At 45.9% G+C, this 26,135-nt stretch overlaps 1 protein-coding gene and 1 long non-coding RNA gene across 2 annotated transcripts in view; one reads left to right on the top strand and one right to left on the bottom strand.

The window, feature by feature from the left end:
- Window positions 1-4,620: 4,620 nt before the first annotated feature.
- On the top strand, window positions 4,621-6,919 carry LOC117046352. Its single transcript, XR_004426573.1, has 2 exons — window positions 4,621-4,662; window positions 6,244-6,919. It is a non-coding gene; the product is annotated as an uncharacterized LOC117046352 (long non-coding RNA).
- Window positions 6,920-7,570: 651 nt separating this feature from the next.
- The window catches only part of MUC4 (mucin 4, cell surface associated), a 31,009-nt gene continuing 12,444 nt past the window's right edge, over window positions 7,571-26,135 (bottom strand). Inside the window, exons 3-12 of the mRNA XM_033148202.1 lie at window positions 25,164-25,297; window positions 23,823-23,987; window positions 23,275-23,430; window positions 21,678-21,808; window positions 19,186-19,274; window positions 15,214-15,393; window positions 12,877-13,029; window positions 11,719-11,838; window positions 9,462-9,512; window positions 7,571-7,751 (exon numbers count right to left, since the gene is read on the bottom strand). Coding sequence (XP_033004093.1) covers window positions 7,747-7,751; window positions 9,462-9,512; window positions 11,719-11,838; window positions 12,877-13,029; window positions 15,214-15,393; window positions 19,186-19,274; window positions 21,678-21,808; window positions 23,275-23,430; window positions 23,823-23,987; window positions 25,164-25,297 — 1,184 coding nt within the window. The 3' untranslated portion in view covers window positions 7,571-7,746. The remainder of the gene's footprint in view (window positions 7,752-9,461; window positions 9,513-11,718; window positions 11,839-12,876; window positions 13,030-15,213; window positions 15,394-19,185; window positions 19,275-21,677; window positions 21,809-23,274; window positions 23,431-23,822; window positions 23,988-25,163; window positions 25,298-26,135) is intronic.

The following is a 26,135-nucleotide window of genomic DNA, read 5'->3' as shown; positions in this document are numbered from 1 at the left end:
TCAGTATGCGGATGATACCCAGCTCTACCTCTCTTTCAAATCAGAACCAATGAAGGCGGTGAAGGTCCTGTGTGAGTGCCTGGAGGCGGTTAAAGAATGGATGGTGGCTAACAAATTGGGGTTGAATCCTAACATGACAGAAGTACTGTTTTGGGGGGACAGGGGGCGGGCGGTTGTGGGGGACTCCCTGGTCCTGAATGGGGTAACTGTGCCCGTGAAGGACCAGGTGCGCAGCCTGGGAGTCATTTTGGACTCCCAGCTGTCCATGGAGGCGCAGGTTAATTCTGTATCCAGGGCGGCTGTCTACCAGCTCCATCTGGTACGCAGGCTGAGACCCTCCCTGCCCGTGAACTGTCTCGCCAGAGTGGTACATGCTCTGGTTATCACCTGCTTGGACTACTGCAATGCACTCTACGTGGGGCTACCCTTGAAGGTGACCCGGAAACTGCAATTAATCCAGAATGCGGCAGCTAGACTGGTGCCTGGGAGTGGCCGCCGGGAACATATAACACCGGTCCTGAGAGATCTGCATTGGCTCCCAGTACGTTTCCGAGCACAATTCAAAGTGGTTGGTCAATACCCTGCTTGCGGGTTTCCCAGAAGAGGCATCTGGTCAGCCCCTGTAAGAACACGATGCTGGCCTGGTCCAGTACGTTCTACTGATGTTCTTGTGCAGGACTGGTAAGCTTGGGTCGATACTGCCCAGGCTCCATCCTTGGTCGTGAGGAATGGCATGCATTGGAAGGAAGGGAGAATTTCCTCACACAGCTCCCTTCTCTTTTGGACCAGGTGAAGCGCTACAGAGAACAAGGGGAAGCCATCCTTCTGGATCAGGCCTTTACTTACCTGGAAAACCCCCGAACCACTTTGAGAGATGGAGCCATCAGGCTGTTAGGCAAGTTATGTCTATTATGAAATTATTCATTAGTAATGGACATAGTGCTTCAAACAATGTTTCTGGGAAACAACAGCAGTTCCCTACTCTTTAAAACTTCCAGACCTCCTGCTTATTAAGCATGTGTGGGGAGTGTGTAGTGCTGCCCAGGGTTTTTTAAAGAAACCCTAAAATATTGTGCTTTTTAAAAATGGATACAAAATTTTTAAAAAAATCTTCCAGTAGCACCTTAGAGACCAACTAAGTTTGTTATTGGCATGAGCTTTTGTGGGCGTTCTCTAAGGCGCTACTGGAAGGGGGGGAAATTATTTTGTTTCGACTATGGCAGACCAACACGGCTACCTACCCGTAATTAAAATGGATAGTGTGATTTGTGAGATTCGACCCATCACATCATAAAGCAGGTGAAGCCACACCGAAGTTGGTCTGCCATCTTTGATTCAAAATGGTGCCCAGTGTCCACAAAAACTGCCGCACCCGCCTCAAGAACTCTCACGGCGAGTTTGGCGGCAATATCTTGAGAGCTGGCCAAACGTGCCAAACAAGCAGGTACAGTCAAGGCAAAGTCACATTTGGGTCTCTGCCATCTTGATTCAGTATGGTGCCTGGAGCCTAGACCCCTCATGTCAGGTTTGGTATCCCAAGGCGTCAGAATGCATAGAAAACAGGCAACGTACAAACCATTTTCCATAATTATTATTATTATTATTATTATTATTATTATTATTATTTCCCCAGCCACTCTGGGCAGCTTCCAACAGAGATTAAAATACATGAAAATATATAGCAGATTCATCCTGATATATTTGCAGCATGGTTGGCTATTTAATAAGCGCTTGTTCTGATTTAAAACAAAATAAAAAATTCTTTCCAGTAGCACCTTAGAGACCAACTAAGTTTGTTCTTGGTCTCTAAGGTGCTACTGGAAAGAATTTTTTATTTTATTTTGTTTTGACTATGGCAGACCAACATGGCTACCCATCTGTAACTTGTTCTGATTTGTTTGTGAGATGGTTAGATGACGTTGGGTCAATGCAGGTCATCTCCCACACTTTCCAGTTGCACTTTTCCTTACTGCAGAAAGTCCAATATTTTGGGAAGGAGGGTTTGTTGCACAAATACTGTAGCTGCACAACCTGAATTTACCAAGCACCAGAGGAAGAAGGGACAGAAAATCCAGTCTCACATTCTTAGCCTTAGGTTTTAGCTGAAGATGAATGATGGAATCGTAGTGTTGGTCATTTGGTTCAATCACCTGCAATGCAGGAATCACAAGGGCAGGATGAAGATGAAAGAATATGTTTTCCATAGTCATGTACAGCTTTCATTTGCCCTGTCAGTGGCTATCCTAAATGAGTCCATGCTGAGCCAAGCCGTTGATTTTTTACTTGCCTCTAGAGCGAGTTTGGGGCAGAATGTGCCAGGGAAGTGAAAAAAAGCTCTAACCATGCTGCCATTTCCGAAATAACGTGGCTAAGCGTTGTGACTTCTCCTAACTGAACCCGCCGCCTTTGGCCTGCGGAGACATGTGCTCTGCCATTGGGCTACTGCAGTTCCCTTGGTGGTGCTGGAATGGGGAGCAAGGATTCGGCTCCCTTAAACTGTATTTACCCCTGTAGCCCCTGGCAAAACCTGTTGCTGGCATCTCTCGCTGCTTCAACATTTGTTCAACATTTGTCAATCGGGGAGTGGCAGCCCTTTCTGACCAGGCAAACGGTGGGCATTTCTATCCCTAGAAATCATCGCTCAGGAGTCAAAGCGCCAAGGAACAGTAAATGCCATTGCAACCGGTGAGTAGGAATGATATTTGGATGCCTCTGCCCTGCCCAATTCTGGCTCTGCCACCTCCTTCTATTGGCAAAATAATAATAATAAAAAATCCTTCCAGTAGCACCTTAGAGACCAACTACCGGTAAGTTTGTTCTTAGAGAGCCAGTGTGGTATAGTGGTTAAGAGTGGTAGACTCGTAATCTGGTGAATCGGGTTCGCTTCCCCGCTCCTCCACATGCAGCTGCTGGGTGACCTTGGGCTAGTCACACTTCTCTGAAATCTCTCAGCCCCACTCACCTCACAGAGTGTTTGTTGTGGGGGAGGAAGGGAAAGGAGAATGTTAGCCGCTTTGAGACTCCTTTGGGTAGTGAAAAGCGGGATATCAAATCCAAACTCTTCTTCTTCTTCTTGGTATGAGCTTTCGTGTGCATGCACACTTCTTCAGATACACTGAAACAGAAGTCACCAGACCCTTATATATAGTGAGAGTGGGGAGAGGGGTATTACTCAGAAGGGTGGTGGGAATGGGTGAGTGGCTGGTAGGTGTTTGGAACCTGTTGATAGGTGTGGAAAACCTTCTATCGGGTTTCTGATTCTACTTCTTCCTTTTTTGCATTGGATATATACTCCACCTTTTTTTCTCCAAGGAGGTCAAGGGGGCGTTTGTGGTGGTCCCCCTCCTCAATTAATGGTGACAACGGCCCTGTGAAGTACAGTAGGTTAGGTTGAGAGTGAGTGGCTGGCCCAAGGTCTCTTGAGCAGAAGATTGGGGGTGATGATATGCACAGGGTGGTGGGAGGAGCCAGGGGGTGAGGCCAAATGCCGCAACAGTACGGATTGTTCTCAACATTGAGGGGACCTGGCTCCCCAAAAAAATTGTATTTGGGGGGCCCAAAGGAACCTGGGCCCCTTAGAGTTGGTATCTATCCTTTGTATACATGGTCTTCAGAGCAGGAAGTTTCCTTATCCACCTTTTCACAACTAGGTCCCAGGATGGGTTACAGCAATGTAACCAAGTAGTTATAAATAAAAGGAAAAGCGTTTCAGTTATAAAACTGTGCATATTTCTTTAGTGTCTTGATGGAATTATTTTACTGTGCATCTTGATTATGAATGTGTTATGTACTGTTGAATAGGATCCAAAATGCAGCAGTCTGATTGGTCCTAGAACAATAGGATTCAGAATGCAGCAGTCTGATTGGTCCTAGAACAATAGGATTCAGAATGCAGCAGTCTGATTGGTCCTAGAACAATAGGATTCAGAATGCAGCAGTCTGATTGGTCCTAGAACAATAGGATTCAGAATGCAGCAGTCTCATTGGTCCTAGAACAATAGGATTCAGAATGCAGCAGTCTCATTGGTCCTAGAAGAATAGGATTCAGAATGCAGCAGTCTGATTGGTCCGCAGGAGCCACCCAATCCAGCTCCAGGTGGAAGTGAATCCGCAACCCGATTGGCATACAGGAGTAGCCCGGAATTAGCCAATCACGTGGGGCCCATTGTGTAAATAGTGTATATACATCAGATGTTTTGGGGGAACTGCATTCCTCACTACTATGAGCTGAATAAAGAGCATGAAATTCACACTTGACTCCGGGTATATTTCAGAATGTATGTACATAGCTGTATCTAGATAGATATATCATGGCTTAACACTTGTAAACTGTTTAGAAGCCACCTTGGCAACCAAGATGTGTGTAAAAAAACCCGCAAATAATGCTAATAATATATTTTTAAAAGAAAAAGAAAAAAGGAAGCAGTGAAAGTGTCTCTCTGTGGCTGTTCTCTGTGTTTTCCTTTCCCTCCTCGCTTAGTCCTGGATCTTGTGAGAGTGGAAAATAAACCATCCAACCTCAAAATGGTGGTACCCGACATGGCGGAGGCCTTGGGGCAAGAGGAACAGCCTTCAGGAAACTTCCTGGGAAGATGCATCAGCCGACTCACACTGATCTGGAAGAGATAGAAGATTCTGCTCTGGAGAGGCGTGGGGGGAAAGGTAAAAGTTGGGCAGGGGATGAATCACTTGGTGGGGGCTGTTCTCTCTTCCTTCCCCCCCAGCAAATTTGGACTAACTGTTGCAGGCAGCCATCTTTTTTAAAATAAAAACCAAAATAAAATAAATTTTTATTGGTTTTTTAACAAATACAATAACCATGAAACATCCAGCAAGTGTTTGTTCTATCCATTGACTTTAGAGATAAGCTCACACATTTAGTGTTCAAACCTATTACTTAAAGCAGTGTTTTTCAACCACTAGTGTGCCGCGAGATGTTGCCTGGTGTGCCGTGGGAAAAATGGAAAAATTCAAGAGAATTACTTTATATATAGTCAATATAGGCACAGAGTTAACTTTTTTAACATTTTCTAATGGTGGTGTGCCTCGTGATTTTTTTCATGAAACAAGTGTGCCTTTGCCCAAAAAAGGTTGAAAAACACTGACTTAAAGTAACCTCCCCACGGAGAAGGCTGAGGAGCTGTTATAATAAGGTCTTGTTATTCCTTTATTTCCTTGGTTTTGATGCCGCCCTTCTTCCCAAAGGAGCCCAGGAGAGCAGCAAACGAAACAATTTAACAAATGAATATTTTAAAAACAGCCTGGCAGACAGCAAATGATGAATTCCTGAATGAGCTACGGAAGAGCGCCTAGTCTGGCATCTGCTCATGTTGGTTTTCACAGCCTCTCCTTCCGCAGACCTTGGGGGTGTGGGAATGATTAGGAACGTGGATGGGGATATATTGTCAGATCTATCCTATCCCAGCTTGTGTTAGCAAGCTCCAAACTTAGCAGAGTTTCATTCCCTTTTAAAACACACATACAGCAGATACGCTTGCACAGGCTTGCTAAAGCCTAAAATAATATATATATTCCTGGTATAATTCCCCTATATCCCTCTTAAAAGACTGCACACGACACAATGTATCTTAAATGAATAAAAAGAGTTTACTCACATTCTTCCTGAGTTACACAGCATTTCTCAGAAGGCAGGCTTGCTCAGTAAAAAGTATTTACATGTGGTTGCTGCTCCCATAGGGAAAAGTAGCTCCCTTTGTTCTCTTGGCTGAGAGCCAGGAGAACATGCTTGTTGCTCCTTGAAGAGACGAGGAGAAAATGGTGACTGGTCTTGGGATCTTGTTCCCAGGTGAGACCACACCTGCTTCTGGTCACAGAGGAAGTTAACTCAGTCCAAGTAGCAGGAAGTTATGCCTGGAGGACTGAGTTACCTTCATGTCCACTCTAGCAATGTTGAGTTTGACTGCTCTCTGTTTACATCCCATGGGGCGGGGGGGGGGCGGGGGAGCTTTGTAGACTCCAGTCTAGTGGTGCTCCCCTTCTCCCATGCCTTCAGTTTGGATTAGGCTGGTTTTTCAGACAGTCCTTCTCGAGGGCTGAACCCCATCAGGACCTGCCACTGTACAGTTTTGACCACCACCTTTCAACCCAAACATCCCCTCCCCTACAATCCCGGCTTCCCAGCAATCGACTCAAATCGCAGGGGAGCTCAAGGTCTGGAGGGGAAGGGACCAAACGTCCCACGGAGTGGTCCACATACAGTGTCCTTTTCTCCTGTAAATCCAGGTACCTGTGTCTTCTACTCCTGCTCGCCTGCCCCACCAGACCTTGTTCAGCCATGACTTGTCTCCATCTCAACCTTGACTCACCCAAGCTATCTTCCATCCCAGGCCTGCTCCGCCAGAAACCAGCTCCATCTCAATCTAGTAGCCACCACCACAGGTTTGTTGCTGTTGGTTTGCCAGGACGGACTCCCTGTTTCCACTTCCTGGGGTTTGACCAGGCCAGTTGTTCCTCGATGCCCGCCTTGGCGTTTGGGTTTGAATCATGCTTCTGAGCCTGCCTACGGCATCCGTATCCACCCCCACTCCAAATTGCTACTGGGTGTTTTAATCTCCTCTGCCTTCCTCAGGTTCTTCTCCCCAACAGCACCTCATAAAACTCCCTGACTTTGCTCTACTTACAGGTGTCTGTTCAGCTAGCCCAGGCGAGAAATCGGCCATTATTCTCTCTAAGAACTTTGCTCAGCTCCCCCTAATAATCCATTTGTGCTTTTCGTCCTCTGTGGCGTCTCAATTCCAATGAAATTTCTGGGATATGCTTATCGTGAAGACAAAAGCTTTTCATCCTCAAATCCCTCCATTATTTTATGTATTTATGTGTGTGTTGCAGTATTGATGTCCTGCCTTTCAATAGCAAGGCATGTTCAAGGTGGCCTACAAAATAAATGATGTGAAATTAAGCTGAAGTGTAGTCTCTGGTTTTATGTGCTGGCACATCTCAGCATGTGACCTTTGTCGCTCCATCTTCACCACCCAGTGGTCTCCGGCAACCTCAAAAGACTCTGTCCTCCTCCTCTCATCCACAAGGCCTTTGGCACAACCCCTGTAGCAAAGCTTAAGGATGCGTAGCTGAAATGGTTATGCGTTCTTCCCATTTACTAGGGATGGTGGAGGAATTCGCTTGGGATTTTAACATAAACCACATATTCACCCTCCACAGAATTGTGTGATGCCGTTCTCTAACCAAATATTTTGGAGGGAGGAATGTGTATTACGGGAAAGTGTCCCCCAAAATGCATCTATTAGTGAACATCACATATAAAATGTGTCACACTGGGAGAAAATGCTTGCAAAAATGTGTATATTAGGCAATATTGCATTGAAAATATACACTAAGATGTGGACTGAAGGTTTTTACGCAGAGGTTGTGGGGCTATTTGTCATGGATGCATTAGTTAAGATTCCTGCATTGCAGTGGGTTGGACTAGATGGCCATCGGGGTCCCTTCCCGCTCTACGATTCTATGATTCTACGAAGATGCTGGTGAATTTTCATGAGGACTTTTTTCCTTCCCAGCATTATGACTGGGGTAATAACTGCAGACAGAAGTAACGAGGCGTTGAAGGCATTTTATTCAGCAAAGTTGATCATTTCAGCCTTAACGGATTTGGAAGCAGTTTCCCCATTCAGCTCCTACATAAAACAGAGGAGCAAAAAGGATTCCGATGGGCGAATCATTGACGTTGATCTGCGGCAAAAACAAGGTCTGGAGGAGGAGGAGGAGGTCTCAATCTGGAAGGTAAAGAAAGTAGCAGCATTATCTGCTTCTATAGAAACGTCAGCATCTCTGCTTTATGACAGATACCATGGTGATGTTGACTAACTGGAGAAAGGCAATTGATTCTATTTCTGGTTCTCAGACTTTTTAGGGAAATCTTTGTCTATTCCGTTGTGTGTTGCTGATGACCCCGGTACAGTTTTGGCAAGGTCTGCAGTACCCCCATGAAGGGATGTGGGTGGCGCTGTGGGTTAAACCACAGAGCCTAGGGCTTGCAGATCAGAAGGTTGGCGGTTCGAATCCCCGCGATGGGGTGAGCTCGCGTTGCTCGGTCCCTGCTCCTGCCAACCTAGCAGTCCGAAAGCACGAAGTGCAAGTAGATAAATAGGTACCGCTCTGGCGGGAAGGTAAACGGTGTTTCTGTGTGCTGTTCTGGTTCGCCAGAAGCGGCTTTGTCATGCTGGCCACTTGACCCGGAAGCTGTACGCTGGCTCCCTCGGCTAGTAAAGCGAGATGAGCGCAGCAACCCCAGAGTCGTCCGCGACTGGACCTAGTGGTCAGGGGTCCCTTTACCTTTACAATGCCTCCATGAACCCTGGAATGCTTTCCTGGAGCTGCCCTTTGCAGCAGAAGACCAGAAAGCTGTATTTCAAGGAAGGTTGCCTGCCCTCACCCCTCTTTTCACCAAAGCAACAGAATATAGACCAAGGTGATTTTCTGAGAGTTAACAACCCTGAGATGGCAACCGCTGAGTCCTGTATTATGCCAACGAAGTCTCCTTGCTTAGGGGATCCTGTGCTCTTTCACAGCTCCTGTTCGTTTCAGCGGGGCTTGTTATCCTTATGGCCAGCTTGCAATCAGCCCCAGGGCACTTGTGCAACCAGACGGAGCTTGGTCTCCACCACCAAAGCAAATCTTAGGTTGTTTGTAAGATAACAAAGTCATTTTGGGAATTGATATACAATGAATTGGGGGGGGGGATGTTTAAAATAACATTTGTCAAAAAACCAGAAGCCTTTGTATTAGGAATTACAGGTGCCGACATCCCCAAAGACCAGAAAAGACTGTTTATGTATGTATGCAACAACAGCTGGATGGATGCTACTAGCCCAAAGGTGGAAGGAACCAACTGTCCCGACCAAGGAAGAATGGCAAGGCAAACTGCTGGACTATGCTGAAATGGCAAAAACTGGCTGGGAGACTCAGGAATCAAGAAGATAATGACTTTTTAAAAGAATGGGGGGAATTCATAACTTATTTAGGAGACCATTGTAAACAAATAAAAACGTTAGCTTTACAATAACTTGTAAAGGAACGAAAGACATGGATAATTTAGAGAGATGAAGACTGTGGAGAACATAATGATACGTAGTCTTAGAAAAAAGTATTTTAAGGACCCACGCAGGGGACGGGGGGAAGTCAGGAGATTCAGAGAACCTCATATATGGATAAGTGTTTTTTTTTTTTTTTTTTAAATTTGTTCTTGTAAAAACCAATAAAAATATTTTAAATAAAAGGTTCTTAACAAGCCTAGGTAAAAAGGTGCTTCGCCCTTAAATAAGTTGAACTGCTTTGCTTCTTCATAAAAGCTTTTTCTCACTGTGTGCAAACGTTCTGTACACTTGGAAGCAAGAAAAAATGCCACACACGAAGCACAGGCCATGTTCAAAAATGTGCACACACACCGAATCCCCTGTATTCCTGCCCACCCCACTCATTCTTACCTCTGTCTTCCTCTGATTTGCTGTCCGCCTCCTCTTCCGATGAAGTCGCTGCTGTTCCCAAAAAATAAATAAATCAAACATTAGTTTATGCCAACTCCGTGCAATATATCCACCTGATCTGTATGTTGGTGACAGCAGAGGGTTCACCAACGGGAATAAGGATCAGAAGGCCAGCCCCACATATTGGAGAATGATGGTCTTCTCTGCAGAGCCACATGTGCGGCCAAGTGCATTCAGTAGGGCAGGGCTAGCCAGCCTAATGGTGCCCTCCAGTCCATCTGGAGAGCGCTATGTTGACTACCCTTGCTGACAAAGGTCCGTATAGTTAAAGCTATGGTTTTCCCAGTAGTGATGTAGGGAAGTGAGAGCTGGACCATAAAGAAGACTGATCGCCGAAGAACTGATGTTTTTGAATTATGGTGCTGGAGGAGACTCTTGAGAGTCCCACAGACTGCAAGAAGATCAAACCTATCCATTCTGAAGGAAATCAGCCCTGAGTGCTCACTTGAAGGACAGATCCTGACGCTGAGGCTCCAGTACTTTGGCCACCTCATGAGAAGAGAAGACTCCCTGGAAAAGACCCTGATGTTAGGAAAGATGGAGGGCAGAAGGAGAAGGGGACGACAGAGGATGAGATGGTTGGACAGTGTTCTCGAAACGACTGGCATGAGTTTGGCCAAACTGCGGGAGGCAGTGGAGGATAGGGGTGCCTGACGTGCTCTGGTCCATGGGGTCACGAGGAGTCGGACATGACTGAACGACTCAACAACAACAACAACAACAACAACAACAACAACAACAACAACAACAACAACAACATGTTGACTACCCCTGCATTGGGGCCTTTAACTCATGCAGAGAACCATGTCTGGTTTGGAGGGAGGAAATGAAGGATCAACTTGCCCTTCAGCCATAACAATCTCCGGCTGTCAGGGAATGGTCTGGATCTGAAGATTGGGGAATGCAGTCGCAGGCGGATCAGCTCCTCTCAGAAGAGGAGGGGGAATATTTGCGTGCCCCCGCCTCCAGAAGCAGAGAGAGAGAGAGGCAGACACAGATTTAGAAGCTGAACAGATTAGGGAGGAGTTACCCAGCTACAAGATAATGACAAGAGATCCAAAAGTGAAGGGGGGCAGCTGCAAGACACATCAGTTGAAAGTATGGGGGAACCCCCCCTCCCCATGGACTCAGAGGTCCAAACGTATCAGAGATCAAAAGAGGCAGAGAGGGGGAGGAACTTCCGTTGGAGTACTCCTTGCTGCGGAATGAGGATTCAGAGTAGGCAGCTGATCTCCTTGCGGAGGGTTGTAAAAGGACTATAAATCTATCAGCTGCTTGTTAATTCTTATCTGTGAGCTACTGAAGGGAGAGGGGAACTTCCATGCTTGACACTGGCTGACCTTGCTCAGCCGCTGAAACAAAATGATGTTGTGCATTGACATGCTTTGTTGATATCCTTAATTTTTATGTCACTGTTTATGCTTGTTCTTGGTACTGGTGCAGGAAAACTTAAAAACTGTGCATGAGAGAGAGAGAACACCCCCCCCAAATAATAATAATAATAATTGCACACATCCAAACCATAGCTGTCAAGTTTTGGATTTGAAAATAAGGGATCAGCAGTCTCACCTATCCTGGGGACAGTCACATGTCAGTGGTGGGCGGAGCCAGAAGCAAAATTGGGTGGAGCAGCAATATAAACTCCAAGCAGGCTCGGCCTCGGAGCGGAGCAAAGAGGAGGGCAGCCAGCAATGAGGAGGGCAGCCATGTGCTCTGCGAGATGGAGCCCCATCGTCTTCTTGTCTGATCCCATCAAAACAGGACAGGAAGCAGCAGCCAGGCTCCGCCCGCCAGCTAACCCTATTGGCCGGCTGAGGGGCTCAGCGGCAATGGATAGGGGCTGATGCAGGGGGAGGAATACACCCCCCTGTAAGCACGGGAAACGGCTCCCACTTGCTTTGAGGGCTGAGGCTTTTCTCTCCAAGTAGGCGAGGTCTTCCCACCCAGTCCCTGGCCAGCAGGGGAGGAGCTGCTTCCATTAAAAACGGGAAATTTAAGGGAAATAAAAAATAAGAGAGAGCAGCGGGAAACTGCTTGAAATAAGGGAGAATCCCGGGGAAAACAGGATACTTGACAGCACTGATGCAAAGATGTGTGCAATCCATTTTGCATCCTGCGGATATGGCAGAATGAATGAACGCCATCTGCTACTGATCCCAGGGACTCTGTCCCTGCCTTGCAAAGATCGAGTGCTCACCCCGGATTGGAGGCCTGTATCCGTCACAGCTGATCTTTGGCCTTTTCTGGCTGTACTTATCACAGAACTGGAGGTTTCCGGTCTGGTTACAGCACCAGTCATATAATTTCAACTCTTCGTCTGCAAACAGGAATTGCGAGAAAGAAAGGAAAGGAAAGGAAATTATCAGAGCCTGATTTGGAAATATTTCAGACCAAGAGCCTGACTTGGACAGAAGGTGGGAGGTTCTGCTGGGAGATTAATAAATAATAATAATAATAATAATAATAATAATAATAATACATTTATTGTCAATGTACAACCTGTGTACAATGAAATTAACCAAGTCATCAATTGATAATCATAAGGTTATCAATGACCACTAGTCATGATGGCCGTTTTCTACCTCACAGTCAGAGGCTCTATGCCGCACAATATCTTTTGCTGGAAACGGCAAGAGGGCAGAGTGCCCTTGTGCTCAATTCCTGCTTGCTGGTCTCCCACAAATATCTGGCTGGCCACTATGAGAACAGGATGCTGGACTAGATGGAGCATTGTCCAGATCCAGTAGGGCTTCTCTTGTGTCCAGCTTCATGTAACCAACTTGCTAGTGCATGAGGGTTAATACTATAGAGTAAGCTGTCCTGCCAGGCTTAGCTAAGTCCATTCCCTCTCACCTTGGAAGGTCTCCCTTATGAACTCAGTTCTCACAAGCCATCCTTGTGTTCCTATGCCCATAATTTAGGAACTTTTACCACTTTCCAACTAGGTCAGGTTTTACTGCCTGTGCAACTTTTCTGACTGATGTATGGAAAAGCACATGAACCTGACCTTTGAAGAGTTTGTAAGTAAAACATTTTTTTTTTAAACTTACAAAACGTGTGGTCTTTTCCTATGCTGGGGGAAGAGGGAAGTTTTGGAACTCACAAGGGCATAGTTTAAAGGTCTAACAACCTATAGTTCCACACTTTGTGATTTTGAATCTCTGCTGTGGGTTCTCTCACCCTAGAGCACTTGCCCTAAAACTGGATCTTGTCACCCAGGGAATTCTCCTTTTATAGATTATATATTACATTTCCCCCTCCTCCTGCACCAACACCTACAACCTGTTGTTAACTTGAAAACTTGTGGGTCTCTTCAGGCAGATCTCCGTTGCACAGCCTCCAAAGTACAGCTTACCGCTGTTGGGGGAGCTTTTCCTTGAACCCTTCCAGACTCTTTCCTGGTGACCTTCCACAAGCTGGTTTTTGCTGTTATAAAGACACCGGATCCCAGCGCCGAACTTGTTTGGGGCAGAGGAATACAGCATGGTTAAGCGAGAGTCCAGCAAACCTGCAAAGGTTAAAGACGTTAGTTCTGTGTTGCAGATCTTCAGGAGGGGACGGGTGCGCAGGAGAAGAAAGTCACCGTTCTTAAACCCTTCAAATTTGCCCGGCTGAAAATTCCCCTCTTGTACACCTCTGTCCTTGCACCATGGATAACTGCTTCAAACGTCCCCCAGCTCCATTATTATGCATACTTTTTCACTTGTTGGATTCCTTTCGCTGGCTTCTGAAGTCTCCTATGTCAGTAAACTGATCATTATGTTTCCTTTTTTAAATGGAATGCTGAATCTCACAAAGCATCTGGATAATCAGAGGATAGCTCAGTTGGTAGAGCATGAGAATCTTCATCTCGGTGTCATGGGTTCGAGCCCCACGTTGGGCAAAAGATTCCTGCATTGCAGGGGGTTGGACTGGATGACCCTCGGGGTCCCTTCCAACTCTACAATTCTATGATCATAGTTATCGTGGAAAAGCTGCCCTTTTCCGAAGAAATTCAGCAACTTGCGACTTTTATTTTGTGGGTTGTCAGGGACGCCTCTGTGTGTGCATGTGTGCAGAAAACAGAGGCCATCTCTGGTAAACGTAGAGAGATCTGGAACGCACAAATCTCCAATGTAACTTCTTGGCAAGGAGTAAGGTCTCTATCACAATTTCCCCCTTCTGATGCCTTCCAGATGTTGTGGGCTACAATTCCCATTACTGCTAACCACTGGTAATGCTAGCTGGGGCTGATGGGAGTTGTAGTCCAAAATTATCTGGAAGCACCATGTTGGGAAAGGCCGATCTATGGCCTGCTTTTCTGTGGAAGGTTCTACACCACCTTCAGCTTCTCCCATTGGCTAAGCTGCTGTGACATTATGGAATGTCCCCAAACATTCTAACTACTCAGGGTGAATTCCCCAGCAACTGAAAGACGACAAACTTTGCAGCTTCTGTGAAGCAATTGGAAGTTTTGCTGTAAAACATTACACAAAGTGTAAGGACAAGCTGAATTCACAGAATCATAGAATCATGGAAGGGACCCAAGGGTCATCTAGTCCAACCTCCTACAATACAGGAATCTCAGCTATTAACACACAGTTTTATCTTGTAGAACCACCCTGAGATCTTTTGATGAAGGGCAGTAAATAAATCTAGTAAATTAAATAAGGGAGAAAGTGAGGGTTTCTTTGACCACTGGTCTTTAATTCATGTGTATTGTTATTTGACGTCTGGGTCAAGTAATTACTTCACACCAGCTCTGGATGAATCCTGTATCACGGAAAGAAGAAGAAAGTTTGTCAAGTTCACACTTCTGCTTTCTTATATCTGACCACTGCTGGAGGCAGTATGCCTCCGAATACCAGTTTCTGAGGTAGAGTGCTCCTGCCTGTGGATTCCCCATAGGCATCTGGTTGCCCACTCTGAAAACAAGATAGTGGGGCGAGATGGGCCTTTGGCTGGATCCAGCACGCTCTTTTTCTGTTCCTTATTAGTCCATTCAATGCAGACCACAATCTGGCCTCGGGCCAGTATTCCTGAAGGAGCATCTCCACCCCCGTCATTTAGCCTGGACACTGAGGTCCAGTTCCAAGGACCTTCTGGCGGCTCCCTCACTGCAAGAAGTGAGGTTACAGGGAACCAGGCAGAGGGCCTTCTCGTTGGTGGCGCCCGCCCTGTGGAACGCCCTCCCATCAGGTGTCAAGGAAATAAACAACTCTCTGACCTTCAGAAGACATCTGAAGGCAGCCCTGTTTAGGGAAGTTTTTTAATCTTTGGTTCTATTTTTAATACTCTGTTGGGAGCCACCCAGAGTGGCTGGGGAAACCCAGCCAGATGGGCCAGGTTTAAATAATAAATAATAATTATAATTATTATCTACAAGGCAGGAGGAACCATGTAGGGGCATCAGAAATTACGAAATGCAGAGAGAAATGGATGGGAATGCAAAGCTGCCTTACACTAAGCCAGAACACTGGTCCATCTCACTCAGCATTGTCTACAGTGGTTCCCCAAGGTTTCTTGCATTTCGCAGGGGGTGGAAGCGTACGTTACTCTGCACGAAAACGTGCTTCGCCACGGACCTATGGGGCCGACGTCATTTGAGCCACACAGCAGCTGAACTGGAGAGCTGCTTTCAATGCATTCAGAGGTCCGAGATTGGCTTAAATCCAAGCACTGTGTCCGAGTCACAGGGCTGGCGGCCACGCACCTTTGTTGCTGCGGGAGAAGCGATCATCCGACAGCCCCTGTTGCAGAGAGCAAGGGCACGGAGGCAGGTCCTTGTTCCAGGCAGACGGCTGCCGCTCATGGCTAAGCCAGTCGAGACACCTCTGCCTGTAGTTCACACGGATGCGGCTGTCCAGCTTGTATACCCAGAGACCACGCACACCTGGAAAGAGGGTGCAAGAAAACAGGAGGGAAATCAAAGCTGTGAAGCTTAGTTTACGTACATCCCACCCCGCCTAGCTGCCCTAAGTCTATCGAACTCCTTCCAGATCTCTGCCATCATCCTGGTATAACGTAATGGAATAATCCAAACAAAAAAAAATTTAACAAAAAATTCCTTCCAGTAGCACCTTAGAGACCAAATACATTTGTTCTTGGTATGAGCTTTCGTGTGCATGCACACTTCAGATACACTGAAACGAAGTCAACAGACCCTTAAATATAGTGAGAGGGTGGGGAGGGGTATTACTCAGAAGGGTGGTGGGAATGGGTGGTTGGCTGATAGGTGTGGCAAACCTGTTGACGACTGTTAACGACTGCAATTGGTCTTACAGGAAAAAGCAAGGGGTGAGGTGGCCAAAAATAGCTTTATCATGTATAATGAGATAAGAATCCAATGTCTCTATTCAGACCAGGTCTCTCCATGGTTTTAAGTTTGGTAATGAGTTGCAATTCAGCAACTTCTCTTTCCAGTCTATTTCTGAAATTCCTTTGTAATAAGACAGCTGTCACAGGAAGAGGGAGCAAGCTTGTTTTCTCCTGCTCCCAGTTGGTCTCTACTACTGGAAGGAATTTTTGGGCCATTCCAACCATTTTTTTTAAAGCTAAAGACAAAAGAAGTTTAGTTTATGGACCTTCTTTTCAAAAGTCCACCCACATAGTCTTCACAGTTGTGTTCAAGTTAAAAGTTTTCTGATGGTTGTCCCACCCGTGACAGCATTTTTTCCTTGATTTTGTATCGTAAAATTTCCTAAACTTAATTTCTGATTGCATAGTTGTAACCAATAAACATTGGTTTAAACAGATATGCTGAGTTTATCATTGATTCACCTCCCAACTCACAGAGTTTTTCCATAAATCAAATTTATCTCAAGCTCCATGTCCTTTTTTTGTCCCACCCGTGACAATACTTTAACATTTAATAAAATTGTCAAAAATATCCATAAAAATAATTTAAAAAATTAGTAAAATGTTCAGTATCTTATTAAGAACATAGTTTAAATTTTGGTTGTTAATTTTTATGTATATTTACATTGTTACACATGTGTGAATACCCAAAAACATTTTCCAAGTGTTCCACCCGTGACAGTGGAATGGCCCTGTTTTTATTTAGTTTTTATTTTGTTTTGACTATGGCAGATGTTATGTACTGAGTTGAATAGGATCCAAACTGCAGCAGTCTGACTGGTCCCAGAACAATAGGACTGAGATTGCAGCAGTCTGATTGGTCCGCAGGAGCCACCCAATCCAGCTCCAGGTGGAAGTGAATCCGCATTCCGATTGGCATACAGGAGTAGCCCGGAATTAGCCAATCACGTGGGGCCCATTGTGTAAATAGTGTATATAAAGCAAACGTTTTGGGGAAACTGCATTCCTCCCTACTATGAGCTGAATAAAGAGCATGAAAGTCACACTGGACTCTGAGTATATTTCAGCAGATCAACACGGCTACCTACCTGTAACTGGAATAATCCAAGTGTGTGTTGAGACTCCCACCCTGACCTGGGCTACGAATTTAGTGAGAAGCTTTTAACTGCTCCGAAAAGTTTCAGAAGAGGCCAGCCAAAATGATCACGGGGATGGAGCAACACCCCTCTGAGGAACGGTTGCAGCATTTGGGACTGACAGAACCAGAAGACAAAACCGCAGTTTGAAAGAGGGTAAAGGCTGCTTAGAAGCTTCCTGTTTTCAGACCCTCCAAGTGTCTCTATTTTCTTTTTTTTTTTAAACATATTTATTGATTTTCCAACATATATTTCCAATTACCAAACAAATTACAATGCCAAATTAATTATACAATTCCAATTATAACAATTCCAATTATGCCAAATTTTTAACTTGTGAATTCCCCATGTCTCGGACTCCGGAGCGCTTTCTTATGATCTTTTCCAGTTGCTTCATAAAGTCAATATTTTCACAGCCTCTGATAAATGCCAGCAAGCAGACACTCTTATAGTAAATAATGTCTCTGTGTGGAAAAAGCCATCCTCTCCCAATATCGCATTTCGGCTGACGCCATCTTGAAAGTCTCTCATAAATCAAACTTGTAAATCAAACTGCGACACACCAATTTCTTCCCCTGTGAGCCGTCCCCACTCCTTTCCGGGAGGGCCAGACCCTCGTAAATTCCACTATCAATCGTCCATCAAATCCGGCTTCTCCCTTTGAAGTGGTGTACAGCTCCACAGGCTATCATCAGCACTCGGCAGTTAATTCTAGCTGCGTCACAGCCAGCCGAGGATCCTCCATTTCTGTTGAGTCAAGTCCAGATCAAGTTTCACCTCCACACAGTTTATTTTTGTAATTTCCATTCTAATTTCCATTCTGTCTTTAAAGTCCACTTGCCATTTGCCTGTGAAAGTGGATTTTCTAGGGGGAGGTTTCGCCCGTGTTAAGTAGATATTGAGGCAAAACAAACGGAGATTCCAGAGCTTACCCCCCCTTCTTTTCCCTCCTTCACATACCAATGTAAAGTCCGCGTCTTCTTCCAATCTTCATTCTTAATCACTCAGGGCTGCAGTTAGCAACATTCTTCCCACTCCTTTGTCCGAGACATGCCCAAAATCTTTAAACAAATTTATATATCCAATTAAAGGGAGCGTGCACGAACGGGGCCGGCTCCAGGAGCTGCATCTGAAAACGAGCCCTATGTGCCCAGACTCCCCCACCGGTCCCGAAGGACCCAAAGCGGGTTAAGGAGTACCGCGGGCAAAGGCAGCCCTCCCCGTCGTCCCGGGGAGGTGGGAGGCTGCTTACTCCCATCGCAGCCGCCAAATTAACTCGTGATAGATAGCAAAGATGTTAAAGTCCGCCATCCTCCCGCTGTGCACGCCGGGAACTCCAAGTGTCTCTATTTTCCAGGGACAGTCCTGGATTTACAGAAGCCGTTCTAATTTCTGATTTACTTTTCCTTAGGACGTCCTTATTTTCATCTGAGAAAACGTGGAGGGTATGGAGTTACACGACCCCTGAACCAAGGAGATAAGAAACTATGCAACCTTTAGAAGACATCGGAAGCCAGCCCTGTATAAGAAAGGTTTGTTTTTAATGTTTAATGTATTATGTTTTTATATGGGATACAGGTGGCACTGTGGGTTAAACCACAGAGCCTAGGGCTTGCTGATCAGAAGGTCGGCGGTTCGAATCCCCCCGCAATGGGGTGAGCTCCCGTTGCTCGGTCCCAGCTCCTGCCCACCTAGCAGTTCGAAAGCACGTCAAAAGTGCAAGTAGATAAATAGGTACCACTCCAGTGGGAAGGTAAACGGCGTTTCCGTGTGCTGCTCTGGTTTGCCAGAAGCGGCTTAGTCATGCTGGCCACACGACCCGGAAGCTGTACGCCGGCTCCCTCGGCCAGTAAAGCGAGATGAGCGCCGCAACCCCAGAGTCGGACATGACTGGACCTAATGGTCAGGGGTCCCCTTTACCTTATTTTTTAAATATGTTGGAAGCCACCCACAGGATTTGGCTGGGACAATCCATTCAGTTGGGCACAGTATAAATAATAAAACTGCTATGATGATGATGATGATGATGATGATGAGAAATGTCGGAAGATACGGATTTTGCTGTCTGCAAGCACAAAGGAGCTTTCATGCCCCTGACAGGATATCATGGGGAGGGAGCAACCTTCAGGGGGCCACATGTCCCCTGGGTGGAGCTTGTGTTTTGTTCCAGCAGACAGACAAGAATCTGGTTTGTTTGTGCCAGTGGGTTTCTTGCGATGTGTCGACCGTACCTGTGTTGTAGCCCTCGGTTTGATCTGGCCGGTATTTCTCAGCTGGCGTTTTAGTTATCAGGTCGTCGTTTTTAAAATATCCGTCACCACTGTGGGAGAAAAGAAGAAGAAGAAGAAAGCGGATTTTTATCTTTCCAAGGATACACAATATTTTCCTTTCTCAAACCAGGAGATCGTTCAGATCTCATGTAGCTGAATGCAATCCTTTCAGAGAAGAGACCATCCCCGCATTACATTTTGGGAGAGCTAGCCTTCCACATGCTTGACCTCTCACAGTAGTCATAACCAACTCATGCACCCCACCCCACCCCTTGCTGTTTGTAAAGAAGGCTGATTGCCAAAGAATTGATGCTTTTGAATTATGGTGCTGGATGAGACTCTTGAGAGTCCCATAGACTGCAAGAAGATCAAACCTATCCATTCTTAAAGAAATCAGTCTTGAGTGCTCACTGGAAGGACAGATTCTGAAACTGAGGCTCCAATACTTTGGCCACCTCATGAGAAGAGAAGACTCCCTGGAAAAGACCCTGATGTTGGGAAAGATGGAGGGCACAAGGAGAAGGGGACAAGAGAGGATGAGATGGTTGGACAGTGTTCTCGAAGCTACTAACATGAGTTTGGCCAAACTGCGGGAGGCAGTGGAGGACAGGAGTGCCTGGTGTGCGTCGGACACAACTAAATGACTAAACAACAACAAAAAGCAGCAGTTGGGATCAGGGCTGGATTTAGGTTTGATGAGGCCCTAAGCCACTGAAGGTAATGGGGCCCTTTATATGTCCAGCTGTCCTTTGTCGCTGTTTTTTGTGTTGAATATATGCTATATGGTAATTGATGGACCTAATAGGTATCTAGAGCCATTTGCACATAACAAAATATGTATTTCATCAAAGTAATTGTTGAACTTATCTTATATTTTGGAAATGTACATCCAGCTTTTTTCCCCTTTATATTATTTTGAGGCCCTCAAGATCACGGAGCCCTAAGCCAGTGTTTTTCAACCTTTTTTGGGCAAAGGCACACTTGTTTCATGAAAAAAATCACGAGGCACACCACCATTAGAAAATGTTAAAAAAATTAACTCTGTGCCTATATTGACTATATATAAAGTAATTCTCTTGAATTTTTCAATTTTTCCCACGGCACACCAGGCAACATCTCGCGGCACACTAGTGTGCCGCGGAACAGTGGTTGAAAAACACTGCCCTAAGCTATACCGGTAGCTTGTTTAGCTTATACGTATCTCTGGCACTGGTTGGGACTTTCGACAAGAAATTGGTGAATATGTAGTTTGGCCCCATGATTTCAAGTCCATGTGCAGGAGCCAAAGTCTCCCTCTTCACACACACATAGATATTTTAATTGGCAAATCTGAAAATTTCCCATTCAGTCCAATGGAGGAAGCAGTTCCAGGTGTACATTCCTTTGCTCTCCCACTATCCAAAACATAAACACATTATTTCAACGTGCACAGATCTCTGAATCATGGCAACGGGGGTTGACCACCAGTGACGAAGTCCTCCTATTCCTGGCTCGCTCGCCGCCCCCCCCCCATGTCTCTTTGGTTAAGTTACAGGTGGGTAGCCGTGTTGGTCTGCCATAGTCAAAACAAAATAAAAAATTCCTTCCAGTAGCACCTTAGAGACCAACTAAGTTTGTTCTTGGTATGAGCTTTCGTGTGCATGCACACTTCTTCAGATACACTGAAACAGAAGTCACCCAGTGGGGAGGGGTATTATTCAGAAGGGTGGTGGGAATGGGTGATCAGCTGATTGTCAACAGGTTTTCCACACCTATCAGCTGATCACCCATTCCCACTACCCCTCCCTCACTATATATAAGGGTCTGCTGACTTCCGTTTCAGTGTATCTGAAGAAGTGTGCATGCACACGAAAGCTCATACCAAGAACAAACTTAGTTGGTCTCTAAGGTGCTAGTGGAAGGAATTTTTTATTTTGTTTTGTCTTGGGTTAAAAAATTGATGCTTTTGAATTATGGTTCTGGAGGAGACTCTTGAGAGTCCCATGGACTGCAAGAAGATCAAACCTATCCATTCTCAAAGAAATCAGCCCTGAGTGCTCACTAGAAGGACAGATCCTGAAGTCGAGGCTCCAGTACTTTGGCCACCTCATGAGAAGAGAAGACTCCCTGGAAAAGACCCTGATGTTGGGAAAGATGGAGGGCACAAGGAGAAGGGGACAAGAGAGGATGAGATGGTTGGACAGTGTTCTCGAAGCTACTAACATGAGTTTGGCCAAACTGCGAGAGGCAGTGAAGGATAGGCGTGCCTGGCGTGCTCTGGTCCATGGGGTCACGAAGAGTCGGACACGACTGAATGACTGAACAACAACAACAACAACTTCCGTTTCAGTGTATCTGAAGAAGTGTGCATGCACACGAAAGCTCATACCAAGAACAAACTTAGTTGGTCTCTAAAGTGTGAGTGGAAAGATTTTTTTGTTTTGTTTTGTCTTTGGTTAAGGAACTCCACATACCTGGTCCACCCGATCAGCACATTTGCAGGAGAGATTCTTCTGTAATCCCATTGCATTCCACCGTTTTGATAAAGGAACAGCGTGTATGTTCTGTATCCATCAGTGGTTAGGATGGCTTGGTAAGTGTTGGTCTGGAAGATACATAAATAAGAGGTGAGACAGTTTCCCCGCCATACTATCCAGGTGCACATTCAAAGCTCAGGAGGCAATGTTCGTAAAGTGGCGTTTCTTAGTCTACCTTCACATATAAAAAAGGAATAGGGAACTCCATGCACATTAAGCAGCCACCACAAGTCAAATGCACATTGCTGCTTTAAAAGAAAGTTCTCTCCCTCTCCTTTCGACATCTGGAGGGCACCATGTTGGCTAATCCTGCTCAAGAATGACTCTCTCTCTCTCTCTCTCTCTCTCTCTCTCTCTCTCTCTCTTTTTGCGAAATCTCCAAAAAAAGAAGAATGAGGTTTTGAGCTATTTTTTAGGAAATTCGCCAAAGAATCAACATTGGCTGCCATACAACCAGGTTTCCCCAGACATTTTAACCAATTTTTGTAATTTCCGCCTGGACGCTATTTTCAATAGACGAATCCGCGATAGGTCCAGAAAATCCCAGACGTATGGCAGCCCCATGAAATATAAGAGGTAATATGTCCCATGGAAGAAGGAGCAAGATTGTTTTCTGCTGCTCCAGAGGGCAGGATCTGAACCAAAGGATTCAAGTTACAGGAAGGGAGATTCAGACTCAACATCAGGCAGAATGTTCTGACTGTAAGAGCGGTTTGACAGTCAGTGGAATGGAGTCTCCTTAATATAGGAGACAATTCCTAGGGGCCAAGGCCCCTCCCTCCCCCCCCCAAAAAAAATTGAGGTGGCTGCCCCCTCCCAAGTTGATGGGCATCACATTTCAAATGGTGTACATCAGGGGTCAGCAAACTTTTTCAGCAGGGGGCCGGTCCACTGTCCCTCAGATCTTGTGGGGGGCCGGACTATATTTTTTTGGGGGAAATGAAATAATTCCTATGCCCCACAAATAACCCAGAGATGCATTTTAAATAAAAGCACACATTCTACTCCTGTAAGAACACCAGGAAGGCCCCACAAATAACCCAGAGATGCATTTTAAATAAAAGGACACATTCTACTCCTGTAAAAACACGCTGATTCCCGGAACGTCCGCAGGCCGGATTTAGAAGGTGATTTGGCCGGATCCGGCCCTCAGGCCTTATTTTGCCTACCCATGGTGTACATGAACCACACCATGTGATCAGTTATGTGGGGCAGGACTTACCTGACACCCCCCCCCCAATATTTTATTCAAATTGGCACCCTTGCTCCTTCCTTGGAGATATTAAAGCAGAGGTTGGATGGGTCTTCTGTCAGGAATGCTTTAGTTGTGATTCCTGCATTGCAGGGGGTGGACTGGATGACCCCCCGGGGCCCCTTCCAACTCTGCAATTCTAGGATTCTACAAAATAACGAAACAGGCTGCCACGGAATATATTTGCAAGGCTCCTGAATATAAGGCACTTGTGTTACTTGGATCTTTCTTGGAATACTGAAGTACAGTAATAGCAGTGTTCTATTGCTGGAGACAACTCACTCTGCCGTTCTGTCCCTGCGCTGGGTAAGGCTGCGCTTTCACCCAGGTGATCTTGAGTGTCCAGGTAGCTGAATAGGAACACTTCAAATATTGGCGAATCTTTGCTTCCACATCACGGACAACGGGGTGTTTCGCAGAGGTCTGGGTAACATATTCCTGCATGCAACAGAGGAGTGTATTACAGATAGGAATCTCACGCACGCGTTTAGACTTAGGTCACGGAAATAACACACAAGGACACATGTAGCTCCAGAACCACTTCTGAATTTATCAATTTTCCACCTATGAACACTTAGGAGCATTTTAGTATATACAGTTGTACCTCGGGTTAAGTACTTAATTCGTTCCGGAGGTCCGTTCTTAACCTGAAACTGTTCTTAACCTGAAGCACCACTTTAGCTATTGGGGCCTCCTGCTGCCACTGTGCCGCCAGAGCATAATTTCTGTTCTTAACCTGAAGCGTCATTTCTGGGTTAGCGGAGTATGTAACCTGAAACGTCTGTAACCCGAGGTACCACTGTATATATTAAACCACCCCAAATACTCACATGGTAAAAGATGGTTCCTCTGCCTCTGGAGAAATCAGCATTGTCCCAAAACACGGCTATCATCGGTACTTTCTCGCGGCCATTAAATCCTTTCGCAGGTGGGTTAGGATAGCTGGAAACATCTTTATCAGAAGCTGGGAAAATTATTTGTCCGTTGTCCGTGAACTAAATGAAAGGAGAGGTGCAAATGAGGTCCGGCAAGATGCAGCAAAGTAGATGAAGTTCTGCTTTCAGGATTGGGTTTTTCTGGCAAATTCTAATTGTAAATGTGTCAGAAATGTAAGCTTCTGCTTTTGTGCTGGTTGTTGCTTACATTAACTCTGTAATGCACCATGGGCATTTGTGAAAGTTGCCTGATTGCGGCTTAGTTGATCCAAATTGTGTTCCAGCAACCAGAGCCTGGACCACAGGAAATGTTGCTTATATTGTCAGGATGTCCTACACACGAGTAGGACCTTGGCAAAAACACATGCCCGACTGGCATGTTCCCTCCCTCCTGTGTGATCGTTCGGGAACTTCAAAAGCATTCCTCAGCCCGAATATCACAGCGACTGATGCTGGAAGACATCAGCACACTTAGGGATCCGCAGAGGTTTGCGCAGTTGCGTGACAGAACTCAGCATTTAGGCTAATCTACTTTATTTACATATAAATACACAAGGAGCTCTGCAACATGGCTCCATCTCTCTCTAGCATCAGACAGCAAAGTGAACGAACAAAGGACAATAGTCCCACTGCAGGAAACACAGTAAGACAAACATCCTGTCTTCGTCACATCCCATTCCTGTGGAATCAAAACACATAACCAGTCATGTGATAGACAACAATCCCATGACTGCACACGAGGAATGAATCTCCAACATATAAGTTTGTGCTGCTGATACCAGGGATGCACACAGGAAGTTGCAATGCTAAGAAGCATCTCAGCCTAGAATGCCTCGATTTTTTTGTGTGTTTAGTATGTGTGTTTAGTATTGCCAAGTTTATCCAAACTTGGGTCCACAAACCCCCCTGGTGCTACAAAGGTTAAACAGGTAATATATGTCTGACCAGGTAAGCAATCTACCACCTCCCTTAAAATATTCTGGAAGTCCTTCCTGGTTCCAAGTGGCAGCCAAGCAAATTTGCCAGAGAGCCAAGGAGTGTGGCATCATCCTGCTTCCCGTCTGCCCATCCAGACCCTCTGCCTCTTTGAAAGACGCGGCGAAGATAAATGGGGAGGGTGGCTCAATGCCTTCTCCACTCAGGATTTCCCTTTACCAGCCCCCCCCCCCATACCGAAGATATTGGTCTGCGTGCCTGGTTGTTAAAATGGATCCCAGCAGTTTACTAAAGACTCACATAGAGGGAGGTGCGCAGTGTTTTTCCCAGCGGGATTCCAATCTCGGGCTTGAACAGAGGCGAAGTGAAATCCACTTTCCTTTGAACGTATTCTCTGTCGTTCGCACTTGCTCCGTATGGAAAGAGGGACGCCGCTGCACATCAAAACACAAGAACATTACAAGGTGAGTCTTCTGGCGAGGCCTTCCCATCCCTCCAGGGTCTACCTGGCCTTCACCTCTGACTACGACCATGTCTTATGTCCTCTGAGACTGAACTAGACAATTGGTAATATCACTCAGTGAGCAGACTCTGTGAGCAGACTTCTCCTGCTCCCCCCTGCAGATCCACATGAGAGGGGGGCCCAAGATTTGGGGGAGCGGCAGGCTGGAGGGACTGTAAAGTGGGGAGAGGATGCGGGTCCTGATGCACAAGTGGAAAGCTCTCCCTCGTGTGGGTGGCAGTATATTGTGGTGTTTTTATATTTTGTTAGATGCCGGGGCAACCCGGTCAGATGGGTGGGGTACAAATAATAAAATTATTATTATTATTATTATTATTATTATTATTATTATTATTATTATTATTATTATTTGGATGCCACACATTGTAGGAAGCGTGGAACTACCACCAGTCGGAGGGGTCTTTCCTGTCACCTCTGCTATAAAACAATGCATGTTGGTGACACCATTGCATCTCCCCAACTCTGTGAACTGCATTCAGCTAAGTCGCACAAGGACTTCTGCTAATGCAATGGGGCTTTTCATCCCTCTTCTCCTTCTTCTCCTTCTCCCACACCCATGCCCCCCCCAATCAGCTTGGGAGGGGGTGTCAGGAGACCTCCTGGAACAGCATGCAGGGGGAGGATGGGGCAGGTCGTTCCATCAGGGTAGCAAATGCTTACACTGGCGAAGTGATCTGCTTAGTGCTCCGTTGAATCCCCCCTAGTAGGCTGCTTGTCAAATACTACTCCTGCTCAGAGTAAACCCATTG

Source organism: Lacerta agilis, chromosome 5 (genome assembly GCF_009819535.1).
Source record: "Lacerta agilis isolate rLacAgi1 chromosome 5, rLacAgi1.pri, whole genome shotgun sequence".
NCBI lineage: Eukaryota > Metazoa > Chordata > Lepidosauria > Squamata > Lacertidae > Lacerta > Lacerta agilis.
Note: the sequence above shows the minus strand (reverse complement) of the source record. Positions and strands in the feature narration are given on the sequence as shown.